This window comes from Delphinus delphis, chromosome 15 (genome assembly GCF_949987515.2).
Source record: "Delphinus delphis chromosome 15, mDelDel1.2, whole genome shotgun sequence".
NCBI classification, from domain to species: Eukaryota; Metazoa; Chordata; class Mammalia; order Artiodactyla; family Delphinidae; genus Delphinus; species Delphinus delphis.
The window spans coordinates 36,215,313-36,232,239 of NC_082697.1; the positions used below are offsets into that span (position 1 = coordinate 36,215,313).

At 40.0% G+C, this 16,927-nt stretch overlaps 1 protein-coding gene across 1 annotated transcript in view; it reads left to right on the plus strand.

Moving 5' to 3' along the window:
• The window catches only part of PLCB4 (phospholipase C beta 4), a 419,470-nt gene that overhangs the window by 282,529 nt on the left and 120,014 nt on the right, over positions 1–16,927 (plus strand). Inside the window, exons 5-7 of the mRNA XM_060031226.1 lie at positions 8,449–8,529; positions 9,337–9,396; positions 10,396–10,539. Of these exons, the coding sequence (XP_059887209.1) occupies positions 8,449–8,529; positions 9,337–9,396; positions 10,396–10,539 (285 nt within the window). The remainder of the gene's footprint in view (positions 1–8,448; positions 8,530–9,336; positions 9,397–10,395; positions 10,540–16,927) is intronic.

Genomic DNA, 16,927 nt, shown 5'->3' on the forward strand with positions numbered 1-16,927 from the left:
GCCCTGCAGTGCCCACAGGTGGCCCGTAAGATGTGTTATTGTTCATGCTGCCATCCCTGCTTTTGGAGATGAAGAGACGAAGCTCATATAAGCCTGTAAGTGTCCAGCCACGTTTGGATCAGGTCTGTTGGACCCTAAAACCAATGTAACATGCCCAGTAGTTTCAGGTGTTCATGAAATGGGCTTCGTGCTTATTTACACATGTTTCTTCCACATCCCAAAGTCAGCTGTAGTATAGAAGTAGGTGCCACTAGATAAAATGTATTAGGGATTTAAGTTGAAGACAAAAAAAAAAAAAATGGGAAAGTACATCAAATTAGGGGTAAAATTAACAGGCAGCCACTCTATGGGCAGCAAAAATGTCCCATAAAATTGAAAGAAGTGAGCTGCAGATTTGCTACTTTTGATCATGGTAGCCAGAGTAATGCAGGAAAGAAAAACAGTTAATAGGATTCAAACTGTCTGTCAGATTACAAGGAACGCAACAGATTAGGAAAAATAACTTTTCTTTATACCAGGATCCAAGAAAAAATTCTGATAGCTTTCTACAACAACCGGTAATAAATACAGTCTGTACAGTTCATGGAGTTCACAAGAGAATCCTTAAACATGATGTAACTAGAACTGAAACATTTCCAAAGCCCTTCTGATCTGAGTGATGGTTACTGGCCTTCAGTGACAAGGAGAACAGCAAAGCCTCCTTCAGATGTGATGCTGAGCAGTTCCCTGGGCCCACTCCCTGACAATGTCTCTTTCTCACTTACAGGTCTCAAAGCAGGCATGATGCAAATGCCTGCTTCGGTGTAGCCATCCATCTCAGCTCTGCCCCGCCAGCTACATGACACAGGGCTGACGCTTAATTTCCATACCTCAATGGCCTCCTCCTCTGTAAAGTGGGAATAATAATAGTACCTCCCTCACGGGAAGTTGGGCGGTGAATAAGTTAATGTGTACAAAGCTCAGACCATTGCCTGGTGCTCAGTTAGCATTGTTTTGGTGGTAGTGGTTTATAATGTTATTTATATTTGGTTAGACCCTTCGTGGCCTTTCTCTAACTCAGACTTCACTTGTCCCTCTTCAGCCTTAACAAAGCCCTTTCTCTTCCTCCAGTGTTGATCAAACCATGTTTACCCAAAGGTGGAGCCTGCAAGGCAGTGTTCATTCACTGACAACCCAAACACCCACTGATTTTAGGCAGACTGGGACCTGCTCGGCAAGGTTGACAGGGTAGAACAGACACAGGCTTTGGAATCAGAGAAACCAGTTTGAATCCCAGGTCTGTTATTTATCCACTGTAGCTTTAAAGAATTGACTCTCCTTCAAACATTTTTCCCCTTATTTCTAAATACTGCGTGTCTGATAAGGTAACCACTAATCATACCTGGCTGTTTAAACGAAAATGAAAAGTTCAGGGGCCCTGTCACACTAGCTACATTTCAAGGGCTTCATAGCCCCACATAACCTTCATGGCCTCCACGTTGGGCTGTGTTCATCTGGCACGTTTGCATCATCACAGAAAATCTGTTGAAGAGTGTTGGATAGTAGCCCTGAATTACACAGTAGTTTTCTCCTAACTATTACCAGTTATTTGGCATTGACCTCGTCCCAGGCACTTGGGCTTTCTCAGCTTTGAGAGCCATGTGAAGTTGGTATCAGTTTTCTCAAGTTACAGGTGAGAAAAGTGAAGCTTGGAGAGATGAATGGCACCAGTGCAAGATTCTCTGGCAGATGCCTGGTGCGGAGGCTGACAGTCAAACCCAGGAAGGATAAGCTACAAGGTCTGGGCCCCAGTGCACCTCCTAGGGGTTCACTTTCTCAGAAATCAGGAGGCTCATGATGGAATGTGGAAGTCCTCACTCATTTCACTCCTTCTATATTCTAATCTACCCATCCTATCACAAGCACAAAAGAGGCCCAGAACAGCTAATGTTTAATTGAAATAATGTGAAGTTAACATGTTTATTAACCAGCCCCAAATCACTATCCCTTCCCAGTAGTGAGACTTGACTATTCCCTGTTTGATGATGCAGACCCCACAGTAGAAAAATATAGTCATTCACAGTTAACTTAAGTAGTAATTGTGGGTGAGAGAGCAGGAGAGGGAAAGGTAAGAAATAACCACAAATCACAGTTAAAATAAAATCAACCACCTGTTATTGCCTGTTATCTAGAAATCCCACCCAAATACTTTCCTCCTATTTAGAGTATTTGGCCTGCTGAGATTTCTACCACTCCTTATGCAAAGAAATGGTATGAAATGTCGTTTAACCAAATCACTTATAAAATTGAAATAAAGGAAAAATATTTTTAATCTAAATCATTTTGAAAGTAACTTGAATCTTTGAAAGATAAATTGTGATATTGAATGATGTTGAAATAGCAAGTGTTAGGGGAAAAATACACTAAAGATAATGCTGAGACCACAGCTTTTAAATATACTCTATCCTTGATGAAATGGGGGCAGCATCTCTGGAAGCCCCTAGGGGCAAAAACCCCTCAGAACAGGGATCCTTGAGGCAGGAACAGCTTCTAACTGTAGTGATTCCAGCAAAAGTGATGCTTCTTGCTTCTTCCAAACAGAATGCCCTCCGATTACCAGCTTATCCGCTTTCACAGGAGTTCCTGTTCCTTTCACACTGTCTCTCCCAATGGCCAAAGGAAAGAGCTGGTTTGGGCTGGATGTGTTAACTACTCCTTGAGCTCTAAAGCGTGGCTAATGAGTTTTAACCAAGTCCTATGAGAATTGAAATTCTGAGCCCCCTGGAAGAAGTTACATTATGGTTTGCATCCTTACCAGAGGATCCCACTACCATCTGTTAATTGCAAACAAACAGATTTGTGAAGGAGCAAGGGCCCAGCTTCCTTTGACATCTCCCCTGCCACGCTCAAGTCTGGAGGAAGATTTTCCTGACAAGGGAACTGGGGATATTATAGCCTCAGTGTGGTCACGAGGCCACAGTCCAAGTTCTGGTCAGTAGGTACCTGTGTGAAATTTAAAACTGCTATTAGGGGAAAAGAATAGAGAATGTGTGGGAGGTGCAGAGAAATCTAAATAGGTTGGGTTTCAGTTCCTTTCAGCGGATTGTCACATACCCCTCAGGTCTGTTCTCTGATTTTCATGGGTAGTTTGAATCCACTTGGTCTGAGAATTTTCCGGTCACAGTCGACAAGTTTATCGTGGGCCTTGTTGGAAACCTTGTCATTAGCATCCATCACAGCTCCTTACAGGTCTCACTGGAGAATTTCTGTGCTGGCAGCTGATTCTCCTAACATCTGATGTTTTTTATCTATGAACTAAATGGACACCTGGTAAATGATATTTTTTCCCCTTTTGCTTTTGTTGCTAGGGAGCCCAGTGCCAAATAGGCACCTAATTCTCCTTGTGTAGGACCTTTTAACAAGTACTTCTAAAAGCTCTTCTACTCTGTCCTTATTTTGCAAATTTGCCTTTTCTTCTCCTTCCTTAGAGTTCTTATCCCATTTTGCAAAGGATCTCTTTGCAGGGGCCACACCCAACCTCTAAGATGAGCTTGTATGACTTAGAAAAAGGTGCTGCTTGCTCTAAGCAGACAGCCTCAGGGTGGTGCCCTGGTATTTGTATGTCTGTCCGTGGCAGCCCTCCAGGGACTGACCCTGATGGGCTCTGGGCCTGGTGCAGCCCCCTCAACTTGAGTAGCTTCTTGTTTATGTTTTATATATTGGCCTACTGTGATATATTTCATTTGCAAAAAAATTCTTTTCTTATTTTTTAAGACCATGAATTTAGTTTCGGTGTGTCTTTGATGTGCTAGGTGCTTGGAACACAAACGTGAGCAAGAAAGTTTCAAGGACTCTGCCCTCACAGAGGTATATTCTGATGTGGGAGCCAGGCAATAAATCAATAAATAGTGAAATAATTGCAGACTGTGTTTTGTTGCAAGCAAGGAAATAATCAGGATACTGTAATAGAAAATAAAGTATTAGGGAGGTAAGGGAAAACCTCTCTGAAGAGAGGATAATTAAGACAAGACCTGTAGGATGAAGAGGAGCTAAGGACAGTAGGAAGAGTCTTCTGGGCAGGCGGAACAGGAAGTGCAAAGACCCTGAGGCTAGAAGAATTTAAGAAGTTCAAGGAAAAGAGTCCTGATGGTTGTAATGAACAAGAGGGAACACAAAGGCAGAAAGTGGTGTGAGATCAGGTCTCTAGGACCCAGATTAATGCAGGACCTTTTAGGCCATGCTAGGAGTTGGAATTTTATCCTAAATATGATGGAGAACTATTAAAAGTCAGTGACTTTAGTGAACTGATTAAAAGTTTGGAGAATCAATATGGCTGCTGTGGAAAGAAAGAGTAGAAGTGGGAAGATCAGTCCATGGGAGATGCTAGGAGTTGGGATTTTATCCTAAATATGCTAGGCATTGGGATTTTATCCTAAATATGATGGGGATCTACTAAATGATTTTAATGAACTTATTAAAACTTTGGAGAATCAACATGGCTGCTGTGGAAAGAAAGAGTAGAAGTGGGAAGATCAGTCCATGGGAGAGATGGTGATGCTTTGGACCAAGGTGGTGGTAGTAGAGATGGAGCAAAATGGATATATATGAAAAATGCTATGAAAATGAAATCAAGAATAGAAAGTCAAGGATGACTCTTAGGGGAATTCCCTGGCGGTCCAGTGGTTAGGACTCTGTGCTCTCACTGCCAAGGACCAAGGCTCAATCCCTGGTCAGGGAACTAAGAAAAAAGGATGACTCTCAGTTTCAGTAGATGGATAGATATTAGTGACATTTATTGAGCCCAGAATGTCTTGTGATGGAGAGACTTAGAGAGATAAGGGTGAGGAGTAAAGAATTCAGCTATGGATATGTTAGTTTTGAGACATCTGTGTGGAGATGTCAAGTAGAGAGTTAGATGTCTGAATTGGGAACTCAGAGAAGACTGGGCTCCTGTTATAAATTTGGGAGTCATCAAGAAATAGATGGTATTAAAGCCCTGGGGTTAAAGGAGGTCTAGGAACGTAGTGGAAATGAGAATTCCCAGAGCCAATTCCTGTGGAACATGTAGAAGTTGGGTGTAGAAGGAAAAGAACTTAAAGGAACAGAACACAGTCAGAATATCAACATTCCAGAGCTTCCAAAAGGAGGGAATAGTCAGCCACTCAGAGATCAAATCAAAGGAGAAAAGGAATGCGCGCACTGCATTTGGCAGCATGAACGTAAGTCATGGTGGACCTCGCAGAGAAATGTTAGCAAGTGATAGAAACAGAGGGCAGATGGAATTGGTCAGAGATGGTAGGGAAGGGAGATAGTAGAGACAATGGCTAGAGAAAGACTCTTCAAGATATTATGCCCTGAAAGGGGATGAGAGACATGAGGGAGTAAATGAAGGAGGAAGTGTTGATGGCTAGAACATATTTGTTTGCTGATCAGAATGATCTAATAGAGAAAAAAATTGAGTATTGGGTGGTGATAAACAGAAGACTGAAATCCTTGTGTAGGTGAAAGAGGATGGAACCTGGAAGAAGATTGAATCTGGAGCAGAAATGGGGGTATTGACCTTTGATGGGAGAAAGTGTGCTTTATTAGGAGTAAAGATGGAGAAAGTTCTCATCTGAAGAGTTTCCTTTAATCAGTGAAGCCCAGTAATTGGCTGGGAGTAAAGGGGTATGAGAAGAAGCAATGAGATAGGCCTTTCAAAGAGTGGGGAACCTTTTAAGAAAGAATTATAAGGTTGAAAGTCATGTTGACTATCCTTTTGAAGCTGATAATCTTGAATTTAAACCAAAGCCAGACAGTCCAGTTTTGTGGTTTTCTTTCATCAAGTTCAACAATAAAAAAAAATGGACAGGGTGGACTTAGTTTTTTGGCCAAGAAAACAGAAAATGAGACATAGGAGTTGAAGGTGTCTGTGAGGGAGTGATTGTAATATTGGACCATGGAAATAAGCTAGACAAGGATGGAAGTAAAAGGAGGAGAAGTCTGGTGGTTAGTGAGAGATTGGCAGGGTTAATGAAGAGGAAGTTGCAAGAAGTCAAATTAATACAGAAGAGTGAGGACTGTAGAGCTAGGGGCTAAAAAACATCAGGTGGAAGGGTCCAAGAGTGGGATGTTTAGGAATCCAAATTTCCAGATGGCGATGGTAAGGTCTGAGGGTACTAAGTAATTGAGAGAGGAAGAAAGAAAAAACTCCTTGCAGTGAAGAAGGCCAAGGAACTGAAAGTTCCACATCAAAATAAGCTGGAAAATCATTCTTATTTATCATGTATATTTCCTGGATCATCTCAAATCCTTATTTGGAATTGGATAGGGTGCACATAAGTAAATAATAATGAGAGTAGCTGATTCATTGTGGATCTACTCTGTAAATACCACTTTAGGTCATACTTCTGAACACTGAAATTCTTTATTACCATTAGGATATTACTTGGGAAGTATTCTAAAATGTGTTCATTCTCATAGTTTAATTAATTGATTATTCTCATTTCTCAGTCAGTAATGATATAAGACATTTTCGTTCAAGTTCAATATCTTTTTGTATGACATACAACACCTTTCTTATCTAGCCTTATTTATGTGTCTAGTCTCATCCCCTACTATCCCCTTAAGATGTTCTAACCACACCAGCTCCTCAGAAGTCCCCACTGTTAGGTCAAGCCTACATGCCTGCCATGCTGCTTCACCTGGATAACTTCTGCTCATCCTCTAAGACCCATCTGAAATGTCAACTTCTGGGTCAAGCCTTTTCTAAAAAGTTGAACCATCTAAAAGTGTATTTTTGTGGATCAAAGATATCACATATTGGCAATTTCATGTTGTTCATAATTTGCTACCAAAAATATAAAACTGAACTACACGTGAGGGATGGTAGCTACCACTTGCTGAACTGTAATTATGTGATTCACATTCCTGGTAAAAATGTAAAGGTACTTTAAATTTATCATCTCATTTCATTCCCTAAAAGGTAGGTATAAATACTTCCTTTTGTTAGATAAGGATTCTAAGACTTAAAAAGGGTCTTTGCAAGAGAAGGTAAATAATAAGTGGCAGAACTGGGTTTTGATTCCAAAAGCAAAGGTCACATTATGCCCCTTCCTTCATCTTACTCATCTCTGTGACTACAGTGCTAAGCACGAGCCTGGTACAGAGTTGAAATACCTATGATAATTCTTCACCTGTTTGAAAACTACCCAAACAAATTTAAAAGTTGGCTTTGTTCAGGGCCCCTGGTACTCTAAATTCTGACACGTTAAGGTGGCCAAGTCTCTTGACATTGGGTTTACCTTGATGAATATTGCTGCTTCCTTGGAATTTGGAAAGATATGTTTTGGTGGGTGAAGCTGAGAGTCTGGACTACAGTTAAAATCTTGAATCCAGTAATTGCTCTTTGTTTGAAGTCACACCCTGCTCCTGTTTGCCAGGCAGGTTCTCTATAGCAGTGTTGTAATTATCTGGGAGGACAAGTTCTTTAGATCACGAGAAGAACAAGTGGATTTGTTGACACGTGGGTGCCAAGTCTTGATGTAATGCAAACGGAGGGCAGAAGGTATCTGGATTCATTCCCTGAATGCCCTTTTGCTTCCATTGACATAGAACTTTCCTGGTGTTCTTAAGAAAAGTGTTGCTTTCTTGCTAAAATAAAGACCAGGAATCCTTTGGCAAATACAACTTAGCTGCTCTGGGTCCCCTGCATTTGGCTAACATTCCATCTTTATTTGAATTTTGATTCTGTAGTTTTCAACAGAGTTCCTGATGTCCACAGCAGTGGTTCTCAGACTTTAGTGAGCATTAGACTCACCTGGAGGGCTTTTTGGAACACAGATTTCTGGTTCCCACCCCAGAGATTCTGATTCAGTCTGTCTGGCCTGGAGTCCTAGATTCTGCCAATTCAATCAGTCTCCCAGGTGAGATTGAAACTGCTGGTCCCAGGACTACACTTTGAGTAGCTTAAAATCTTGCTTAAGTTCTGGTTTATGGGACACCAAGTGAGGTTGAATATAAAAGCAAAAAGCTCAGGAATTATCTGAATGCTGAATTGTATAGACAAAAAAAAAAAAAAAATCAGTGACTTAAAAAATTATCTCCTGATTTCTGACATTTTGTTAGAGACCAGCAACAATTCCTCTTGTGTGGAGGGATACTAGTTGGCTGGAACTTGGGAGTCCTTCTTTCCAGGAGCTCTTTTCCAAGATCTTAGAGCAAATTTCTCCTCTGTGACCTTCAGAACATTAGTGTGTTTTGTTCTTAAAACTACCCTAAAAGAAGATGCTGTATAAAATTGATCAGTCTTTCAATGCAAAAATGAATGCAAGAAATTTTCAAAATGAAAACATTACATAATATAATAAGAAATGTGGTCATTAGATTCAGGATGCATTTTTCTTTTGTTTAGAGACTAAAAGATATTTGCATTTTTATTAGATTCAAAATGGTGTGAGTCATGCAGATCAACACATTTCTTTTTCACAGGAATCCTTTGTGTTTGAACCCAACTGCCTCTTCAAAGTGGATGAATTTGGCTTCTTTCTGACCTGGAGAAGTGAAGGCAAGGTATGGCTCAGAAAGAGCAAGCTGTTCCTTCTTGCTCTCAGGGTGAAGGCATTTCATTTTTCAACAAGTGATGGAGTGCCTCTTGAGGGCATGGCCTCTATGCTTATTCATTCGTTCAAGACTTTTAAAAATGTGTGCTAGGAGTTAGGGATACATTGATGGTCAAGGATGTGATCCTCATAGATTCCAGCCTAGGATCAAAGTCGCACATCCAAAAAAAAAGAAAAAAGTTACAAGTCATTGAGAATTGTGAAAGAGAAGTTCAGGTTGTTACAAGAGCTTAAACAGGCAAGTCTGATTTAAATCTTGGGAGTTAGAAAGGTTTCCCAGAAGAGAGATGTTCAAGCTGAAGTCTCAGGGGTGCATTTAAGGGCATTTTCATCTGGTTATACCCCACGACTTAACACACGGCACAATGACACATTTCATGAACCTTTGGGTAAAATTTACAAAAAGTAGAATCAGAGTTATATAAAAGCTAGCATAGTCCCACTTACTATTTCATGTACACACATATATTTAATAATATACATACAGTATTAATGTTATTACATGTATAAAAGTAACATTTTATAAACATTTTATAAATAATTATTCAAAGTTGCATTCATACATATATTTGAAATGGAATGTTTGAGGCCTTGACTTTCTGACTGTTGGAAATTATTATTATTATTTGTTTTTAATTCCGCTTCTGCCTTACTCTAGTCAGCATTGTCTTCATCGTCACAAACATTTGTCACCTTGTCTGTGCCATAGGTCTGGCAGAATTTAGGCTCACTGCTATGCTAAATTCTCTCTTTGCAGGAAGGACAAGTTCTAGAATGTTCTCTCATCAACAGTGTTCGACTGGGAGCCACACCAAAGGTACCTGTGATTGGTGTTTGCTGGTCTTCTAAACACAGAATGCTGTTTAACCCGTTACTGCCCCACAATCATCAGCTGGGAATGAAGGAGAAACACAGTTTAGAAATCTCATCATTAGCTCACCTTGAAGGCTCAGTTTGCCTCTGAGAGAAAAAAGAAGGAAAGAGCGCATAAATCAGCCTTCTTCACAGTGATTGGTTTGAATAAGAAGCTGTTTGCATAGTGGTGCTAGGAATTTAAAAGATGTTTTTTCCTAGAATATTCTAGCACAGTATTTATCCCCTTTTCCATAATAGCCCTGCAAGTTTTTAAATGTTCAAAACGAAATTATGTTCCTCACTTTGTTTTTTATTCTTTAGTGACCCTCTTTTATGTTAGTTACAATCTCTGGGTAACCATGTTGGCATTTCCCCCTGAGTTCTTGTGGAGGACAAAACCACTATTTTTTTTGCTAATTAGGGTAAACTTACACAGTTTTCATTCCAGATGAGGATGCCAGGGCTCCTAGAGGTGCACACACTCACTCTTTGTGTCCAGACTATTTGAAAGACTTAATCTCATTTTTGAGTAACTTGTCGTTGCTGGTTGTGGCAATGCCCTGCATATTTGCCTGAATCCTCAGTGACTGTTCTCTGTGAGAGATCCCTTTGACCTTTGTGGACACAAGCAGGTCCCAGTCAGAGCCTTTCTGTCCTGTTGCCATAGTCCGGGTCCTCCGATAACTACAACCAGAAATCGAAAGAAAGACCCTCCCTCCCAGTCTTCTAAACCAATAATTTTATAATACTTTTCTTACCAAATGAGTCTCAGTCATGTGTAGTGTTAAAGATTTTACCTCCAGGAGTTTTAGAATAATGCCAGATATCTGGGCATTTTTAGATAGAAAAAAAAAAAATTGCCCTAATATATGTTTTTTACATCACACATAGTTTCTTTTTACCATCTTTCTGCCATGCTCTGTGATCTAATGTATTTTTTCCTCTTTGTCTACCTCAATAGGATCCCAAAATTTTGGCTGCTCTTGAAGCTATTGGAAAATCAGAAAATGACCTGGAAGGGCGGGTAGTTTGTGTCTGCAGTGGTACAGATCTGGTGAACATCAGTTTCACATACATGGTGGCTGAAAATTCAGAAGTAACTAAGGTATCCTCTGTGAAACAGCCTCCTTCCCTCCCCCCCTTAATATGTGGTGCACATAATTTTGCATGTATAATTGTAATAGATATTTTAAATTGTAAAATAATTTAATTTAAATTTTAAAAAATGATTCCATTGCCTTGCTGGAACGTTGGTCTAGAAAATTCAGCAAGCACAATACCCTTTTAGCACGTCCCTCACGTATGCCAAGAGCCCGAACACCTACTGTGTTATGTTGTAGGAGCTTCTCACACTGGAATGTACACAGGAATCACCTGGGATTTTGTAAAAATGCAGATTCGGATTCAGTAGGTCTGAGGTGAGGACAAATCCTCCCTTTCTAACAAGCTCCCAGTTGATGCTGATGTTGCTGGTCTGAGAACCACACTTTGAGTAGCAGCACTGCCCAGTAGAAAAATAAGGCAAGCCACAGATGTAGTTTAAATCTTCCTAGTAGCCACAGGCTGAATTAATTTCAGTATTTTAGATTCCACATATAAGCGATATCAGGTGATATTTGTCTTTCTCTGTCTGGTTTACTTCACTTTGTATGATAATCTCTAGGTTCATCCATGTTGCTGCAAATGGCATGATTTCATTCTTTTTATGGCTGAGTAGTATTCCATTGTATATATCTACCACATCTTCTTTATCAATTCATCTGTCGATGGACATTTAGATCGTTTCCATGTCTTGGCTATTGTAAACAGCGCTGCTATGAGCATAGGGGTGCATGTATCTTTTCAAATTCCAATATATCATATTTTAACCCAATAGGTCATTTTAACATGAAATCAATATAAAATCAGTTAACATATTTTACATGCTTCTGTTTATACAAAGCCTTTAAAATCTGATGTGTATTTTTAATTCAGATGGGCCACATTTCAGTGGCTGCATATGGCTAATGGCTACCCTGTTGGACAGTGCAGGTCTATGTGATTAAGATATCTACCCCCCCGCCATAAGCTATTAAAGTATTGGGTTATAATCCATCATAATACTGTAACCAGCCTACTATTGCCCTGGCAAGTGAGTCTCAAAGAGATTTTGGCCAAAGTAGAAAGCTTCAAATTTAAATCACTTTCCTGCAAGTCATTTGTCTTCAGGGTGGTTTTACCTGTGGATGGAGCGCCCATTATCTTTGCATAATATGTGTGAAGAGGCCTGGGCCTTTGCTCTACCATTGCAGAAACGTGGCTTTAGGGGAGTGGGAAGGGGAACATTTTATTTTCCCATTGATCCTGCAGGTAGAAGCTCACTGCAGGGTCGAATGAGAAAGGCCATCATTAGAAATATTGAAATTTAGAGCCTGAAGGGAATATATAGGTAAGATTATTTGATGAAATGGAGGTGAGAAGATTTAACCCTGGGCCCAGAGCTAATGGGTGCAGAATTGAGTTCTGCAGATTCCAAGACCATCTTTCTTTCACCCTCACTCACAAAGTGTGGTCCACATTCCAGCTGCATAGGCCTCACCTGCGAGCTCCTTACACATCAGAGTCTTGGGTCCACCCAGACCTACTGATTCAGAATCTTCATTTCTAACGAGGCCCCCCAGTGACTCATATGTGCAGTAAAGTTTGAGAAGCTCCCAGCTGTAGCTTTGGGTCCAGGAATGGATGTTCCATGGGAAATGAGAGCCGTTGCTTCTGTCCTTGTGGTGGTTTGGTTGGTTTCATGCTGTTTTCCCGGATCACCTCGCTTTGGGGAAACAGATTTTGCCTTCAAGTTCTTTCATTATTGTGCTCAGATCAACACCTTGTTTGAATGGTTTCTTGAACCCTGCTGATCTAAACAAGCATCGTTTCTTAGAGTTCACGCTTACGTTATTTGCTACAGAGGTCTTTCTGGTTGCTATTTGCAATAACAACATTCAATCCCAGAAGTCCATGCTGACCACCCAGGAAGAAAAAGACTTGTTAATCAGACAGAGATATTTAGCTGCCTGAAGTTTTGCAAAAACACAGTTCTGTAGACCGGTATGCCCTGGTTTTTGTCAATGCGTCATATTACAAGAAACAGTATGACTCCTGTGAGCTTAAGAACATGGGCTTGGGACCAGGTTGCCTGGGCTTAAATCCTTGCTCTTTCTCTTCCCAGCTGTGTGACTGAGACATGCAACTGGCCCCTCTGAGCGTCACCTTCTGCATCCATAAAATAAGAACAATATCAAAATGCCTGCTTTTAGGATTGTTGTGTAGATTACTAGTTGTTACATGGAAAGTGCTTAGTGCACGGCCTTTCTCATCCAAAGCCGTCAAAGTGTGCCTGCTATTCTGATCACAGGGTCCTAGAATTTTAGAGCTGGAGATGGAACTTAAGCAGAGCTTCCCACCACCTCATTTGTCAGATGTGGCAAATGAAGCCAAGCAGTTACACAACAGGCTAGGCCAGAGTCCAGCCTAAAGCTCAGGCCTTCTGATTTCCCGAGTGATGCTGTCCACCCCACCCCATCCCTGAGCAAGTACAGTCCTGGGAAGGTGGCTCAGATCAGTAAGCCCATAATGTTCTTACTTTCCATGGTTTGATTGTTGTCAGTCTTGGTTCCTTTTGTTTAAAAGTCATGATGTGAAACCTATACTCATGAGTATGTGGTATATATGTGTATGTTCCAGGCAGAAATTTATACTTAAAGATAAGATTTGGGGTGTTTTTGCAGTAGCATTTCCACTGAATTTAAGATTAGCTGGCCAAACAAGTAGGACTATAAAATAATTCTGTACTGGATTTTTAATTCAAACTCAATACTGTTTGACCCTGCTCTTATTAAATAAACTAAATGTTTCAGCTTCTGGGAACTATTAGTTACAATTTTATAATTCATTAATAATGTAATATGTAAATATTAATCTCACTGTCCAAACTAGACAGCCCATGCTTATTAGAGCATGTCCTTTTGGTTAATTGATACTTGGAAGATGTTGAACAGATTTTTCACTTATGTATACACGTGTGTGGATAATCTTGCCTACTTCCTGATTTCAAAACTTAACTGTCTGCATCCAGATCGTAATACTTACCACCTCCAGCATTGACATTTTCCCCATCACCACTGCCTTATTCCTATGCCTCTATATATGTTACTATCCCTAACAGAACACACAGCCATCAAAGTGAGAGGATTTATACAAAATACAGATGTAATTACCACAAATCAAAATGATGGCAGAATTCATATATTAGATCAGATCAAGTGAGAAATGTAAAGATTTCCCAGTGTGCCTGAAATGGTGTTTGGGACTCAGCCTGTGGTATCACTTTCACCTGAGTACAGCTTAGGAGCCTAGAATAGAATTATGGGACCATGGAATATGCTATCTGTCCTCTTAGCTAGCTGTATTCTGGTCACTTTATCACAGAAGTCAGTTAACGCAAGTCATTTTTTAAAAAATATTTTTATTGGAGTATAGTTTTTTTACAATGTTGTTAGTCTCTACTGTACAGCAAAGTGAATCAGCTATACATATATCCCCTCTTTTTTGGATTTCATTCCCATTTAGGTCACCACAGAGCCTTGAGCAGAGTTCCCTGTGCTATATAGTAGGCTCTCATTAGTTATGTATTTTATACTTAGTACCAATAGTGTATGTATGTCAATCCCAATCTCCCAGTTCATCCCACCCCCACTTCCCCCTTGGTATCCATACGTTTGTTCTCTACATCTGTGTCTCTATTTCAAGCAAGTCATCATTTTTAAAAATAATGCTTACAGACCTTAAACGCTTTATTTTAACTTGAAGCATATAAATGTGGTTCAATTGTTGACCCGTCTTTTAATGTTAGGGCCGAGGTCTTTGCATTCAGTATGGGTCTGTAGGTGGGGGTTGATGTAGTTTTTCTTTTTAATTGAAGTACGTATAGTTGATTTACAATGTTGTGTTAATTACTGCTGTACAGCAAAGTGATTCAGTTATACATATATGTATACATTCTTTTTTTAATATTCTTTTCCATTATAGTTTATCATAGGATATTGAACATAGTTCTCTGTGCGACACAGTAGGACCTTGTTGTTTATCCATTCTATACATAAAAGTGTCCATCTACTAACCCCAAACTCCCACACCACCCCTCCCCCAACCCCTTCCCCCTTGGCAACCACCATTCTGTTCTCTATGTCCATGATTCTGTTTCTGTTTCTTAGATAGGTTCATTTGTGTCATATTTTAGATTCCACATATAAGTGATATCATATGGTATTTGTCTTTTTCTTTCTGACTTACTTCACTTAGTATAATAATCTCTAGTCCCATCCATGTTGCTGCAAATGGCATTATTTCGTTCTTTTTTATGGCTGAGTAGTATTCCATTGTAGATATGTACCACAGAGGTTGATGTATTTTTTGCCTATACTTCAATGCCCATAATGCATTGCCTGAAATAATCCAGTTTGGTTTCTTTAAAGTACAAGTGAGACTTTAAAGGCACTCATGGAGCAAATCAAAATACAGAATCCTACAACTGCATGACTTCTTTCCCTAATCCTTTAGTTGTCTTATTTACATCGAGCTTGAGAAAAAATTTTTAGCAACTTGCCTTTAAAGAAATCTTCCCAAATACTCACCGAAAGAAACAACAACCCTCTTTCTTTCCACAAGCATATTTCACTGGTTCATGTAATTTTTATTACATACATAGACAGGTATGGAAACAAATGTAAGTAACTCATGGTAAGCATGCAAGGCGAGAGCAAAAAGGTACAACATGTTGGAAAACAGCTTATTAACTGTAAGGGTTTGGCATTCCCTGGGTGGTCAGAGTGTTTTGCTTGTTTTATGCCATCTGATAAGTCTTGGTCTGACCAGTGAAATAGAAATTTTAAGAGGGTTTCTAGTACAGAACTTGCTTAGGAGTATTTATTTGAGATTCTTGAGTCTGTTCTTAATTCCCAGGCTTTTATGATACTTACAGTCCAATGATTCTGAAAAATTCACTTAATTAAACATTTAATCCAAGCAGATGGGCCAACCTTCAATTCATGTCCTCTCCATGGAGGACCAACTTTTACACATGGAATCTTTCCTGACTCTGAGAAAGCCATCTTACTTTGTTTGTTCATCCATTTCCTAAAAGGGTTCTCTGGTATTTTTTCTTCTTATTTCAAGGAGGCGTTTTAAGAATCAATAAACTTTGACATGAAATCGGACTTTCTTAGAGTTAAGCTTTCAAATAAATACAAAATGTTTTCACAGCACACAGTACAGTAAAATGATTGTGCTTTTTTCAATATAAGATGTCACCAGTATAAAAGACATCTTTGTAGCTCAGCTTGTCTTTTCTTCAATCACCCCCTCTGCTTAAAGAGTAAATAAGCTTGTCTTGCCACTCTGCCTCTTTACAAGATTTGAGCTCAATTCTATAGAACTTTCTCCCCTGCAAAATAAATGTCTAACAGTATCTAAACCTTTCACCCACATCCTTCCAGTTGCTGAGTCCGCAAACACCCTCCTCCAGTGTCCTGATCGGTCCATTAACAAACACTCTTGTATCTAGGATCTAGCTGCTTCTACCACCAGCATCACTACAGCATTCTCCAGGCCAATACCATTTCCCCCACTAATTGGCATCTGTACCTTGGCCTTGCCCCTTGCAGTCTGTAGCTGAAGGGATGTTTCTGAAATGTAATTCAGGTCACATCACTTTGCTGCTCAGAACCCTGCAAGGCTCACAGGGCCCAACAAGAATCCCTTCTCACTTCCCTTCCTCATGTTGCCTTCATCTCCCTCTTCCCTCCTTTATATTTCCTTCCAGCCTCAGGGACTTTGCATGTGCTGTTCCTTTTGCCTGGAACATACTCTTTCCCCAGTTACATGCAGCGCATTCTCCCTCACATTTCTCAAATCTCTCCTGGAACATCACCTTAGCTTCCTGCATCATCTCCCCTCAGCACATCCTAACTCCTTATCTTGCTGTATTTATCTTCATTGCACGTCCACTATTTTCATGCCATACATTCATTTACTGCCATACATTCATTTATCTCCCTGCCCATGAAGGCAACATTCTGCTCACTGCTGCATCCCCGACATCTAGAACATTCGCTGCCCAACATTTAGTAGATGCTCAATACATACTTGTTTTATTGAGGTCTTTATGTTGAGTGAATCCATAAATTCTAACCTAGGCGATGAATAGGTATAACCCTCAAGTTTTTTACAGTTTAGCTCAAAGAAAAGCTAAGAGAATTATCTTTGGACGAGAAGCCCAAGAAAATGTGATTCAGTGATAGTCCAAAAGGTCTGGGATTCCATGGCATTATTTTTAGAGTCACTTTTCAGGATGTAATGGGACTGTTGCTAAGAATCCATGACAAGCCTGGAGGTTGTAACCCCGGTGTCTTGGCGTCTTTCCAATTTAGATCATTATTTTCTGCTTCCCTAAATCTTTCCTG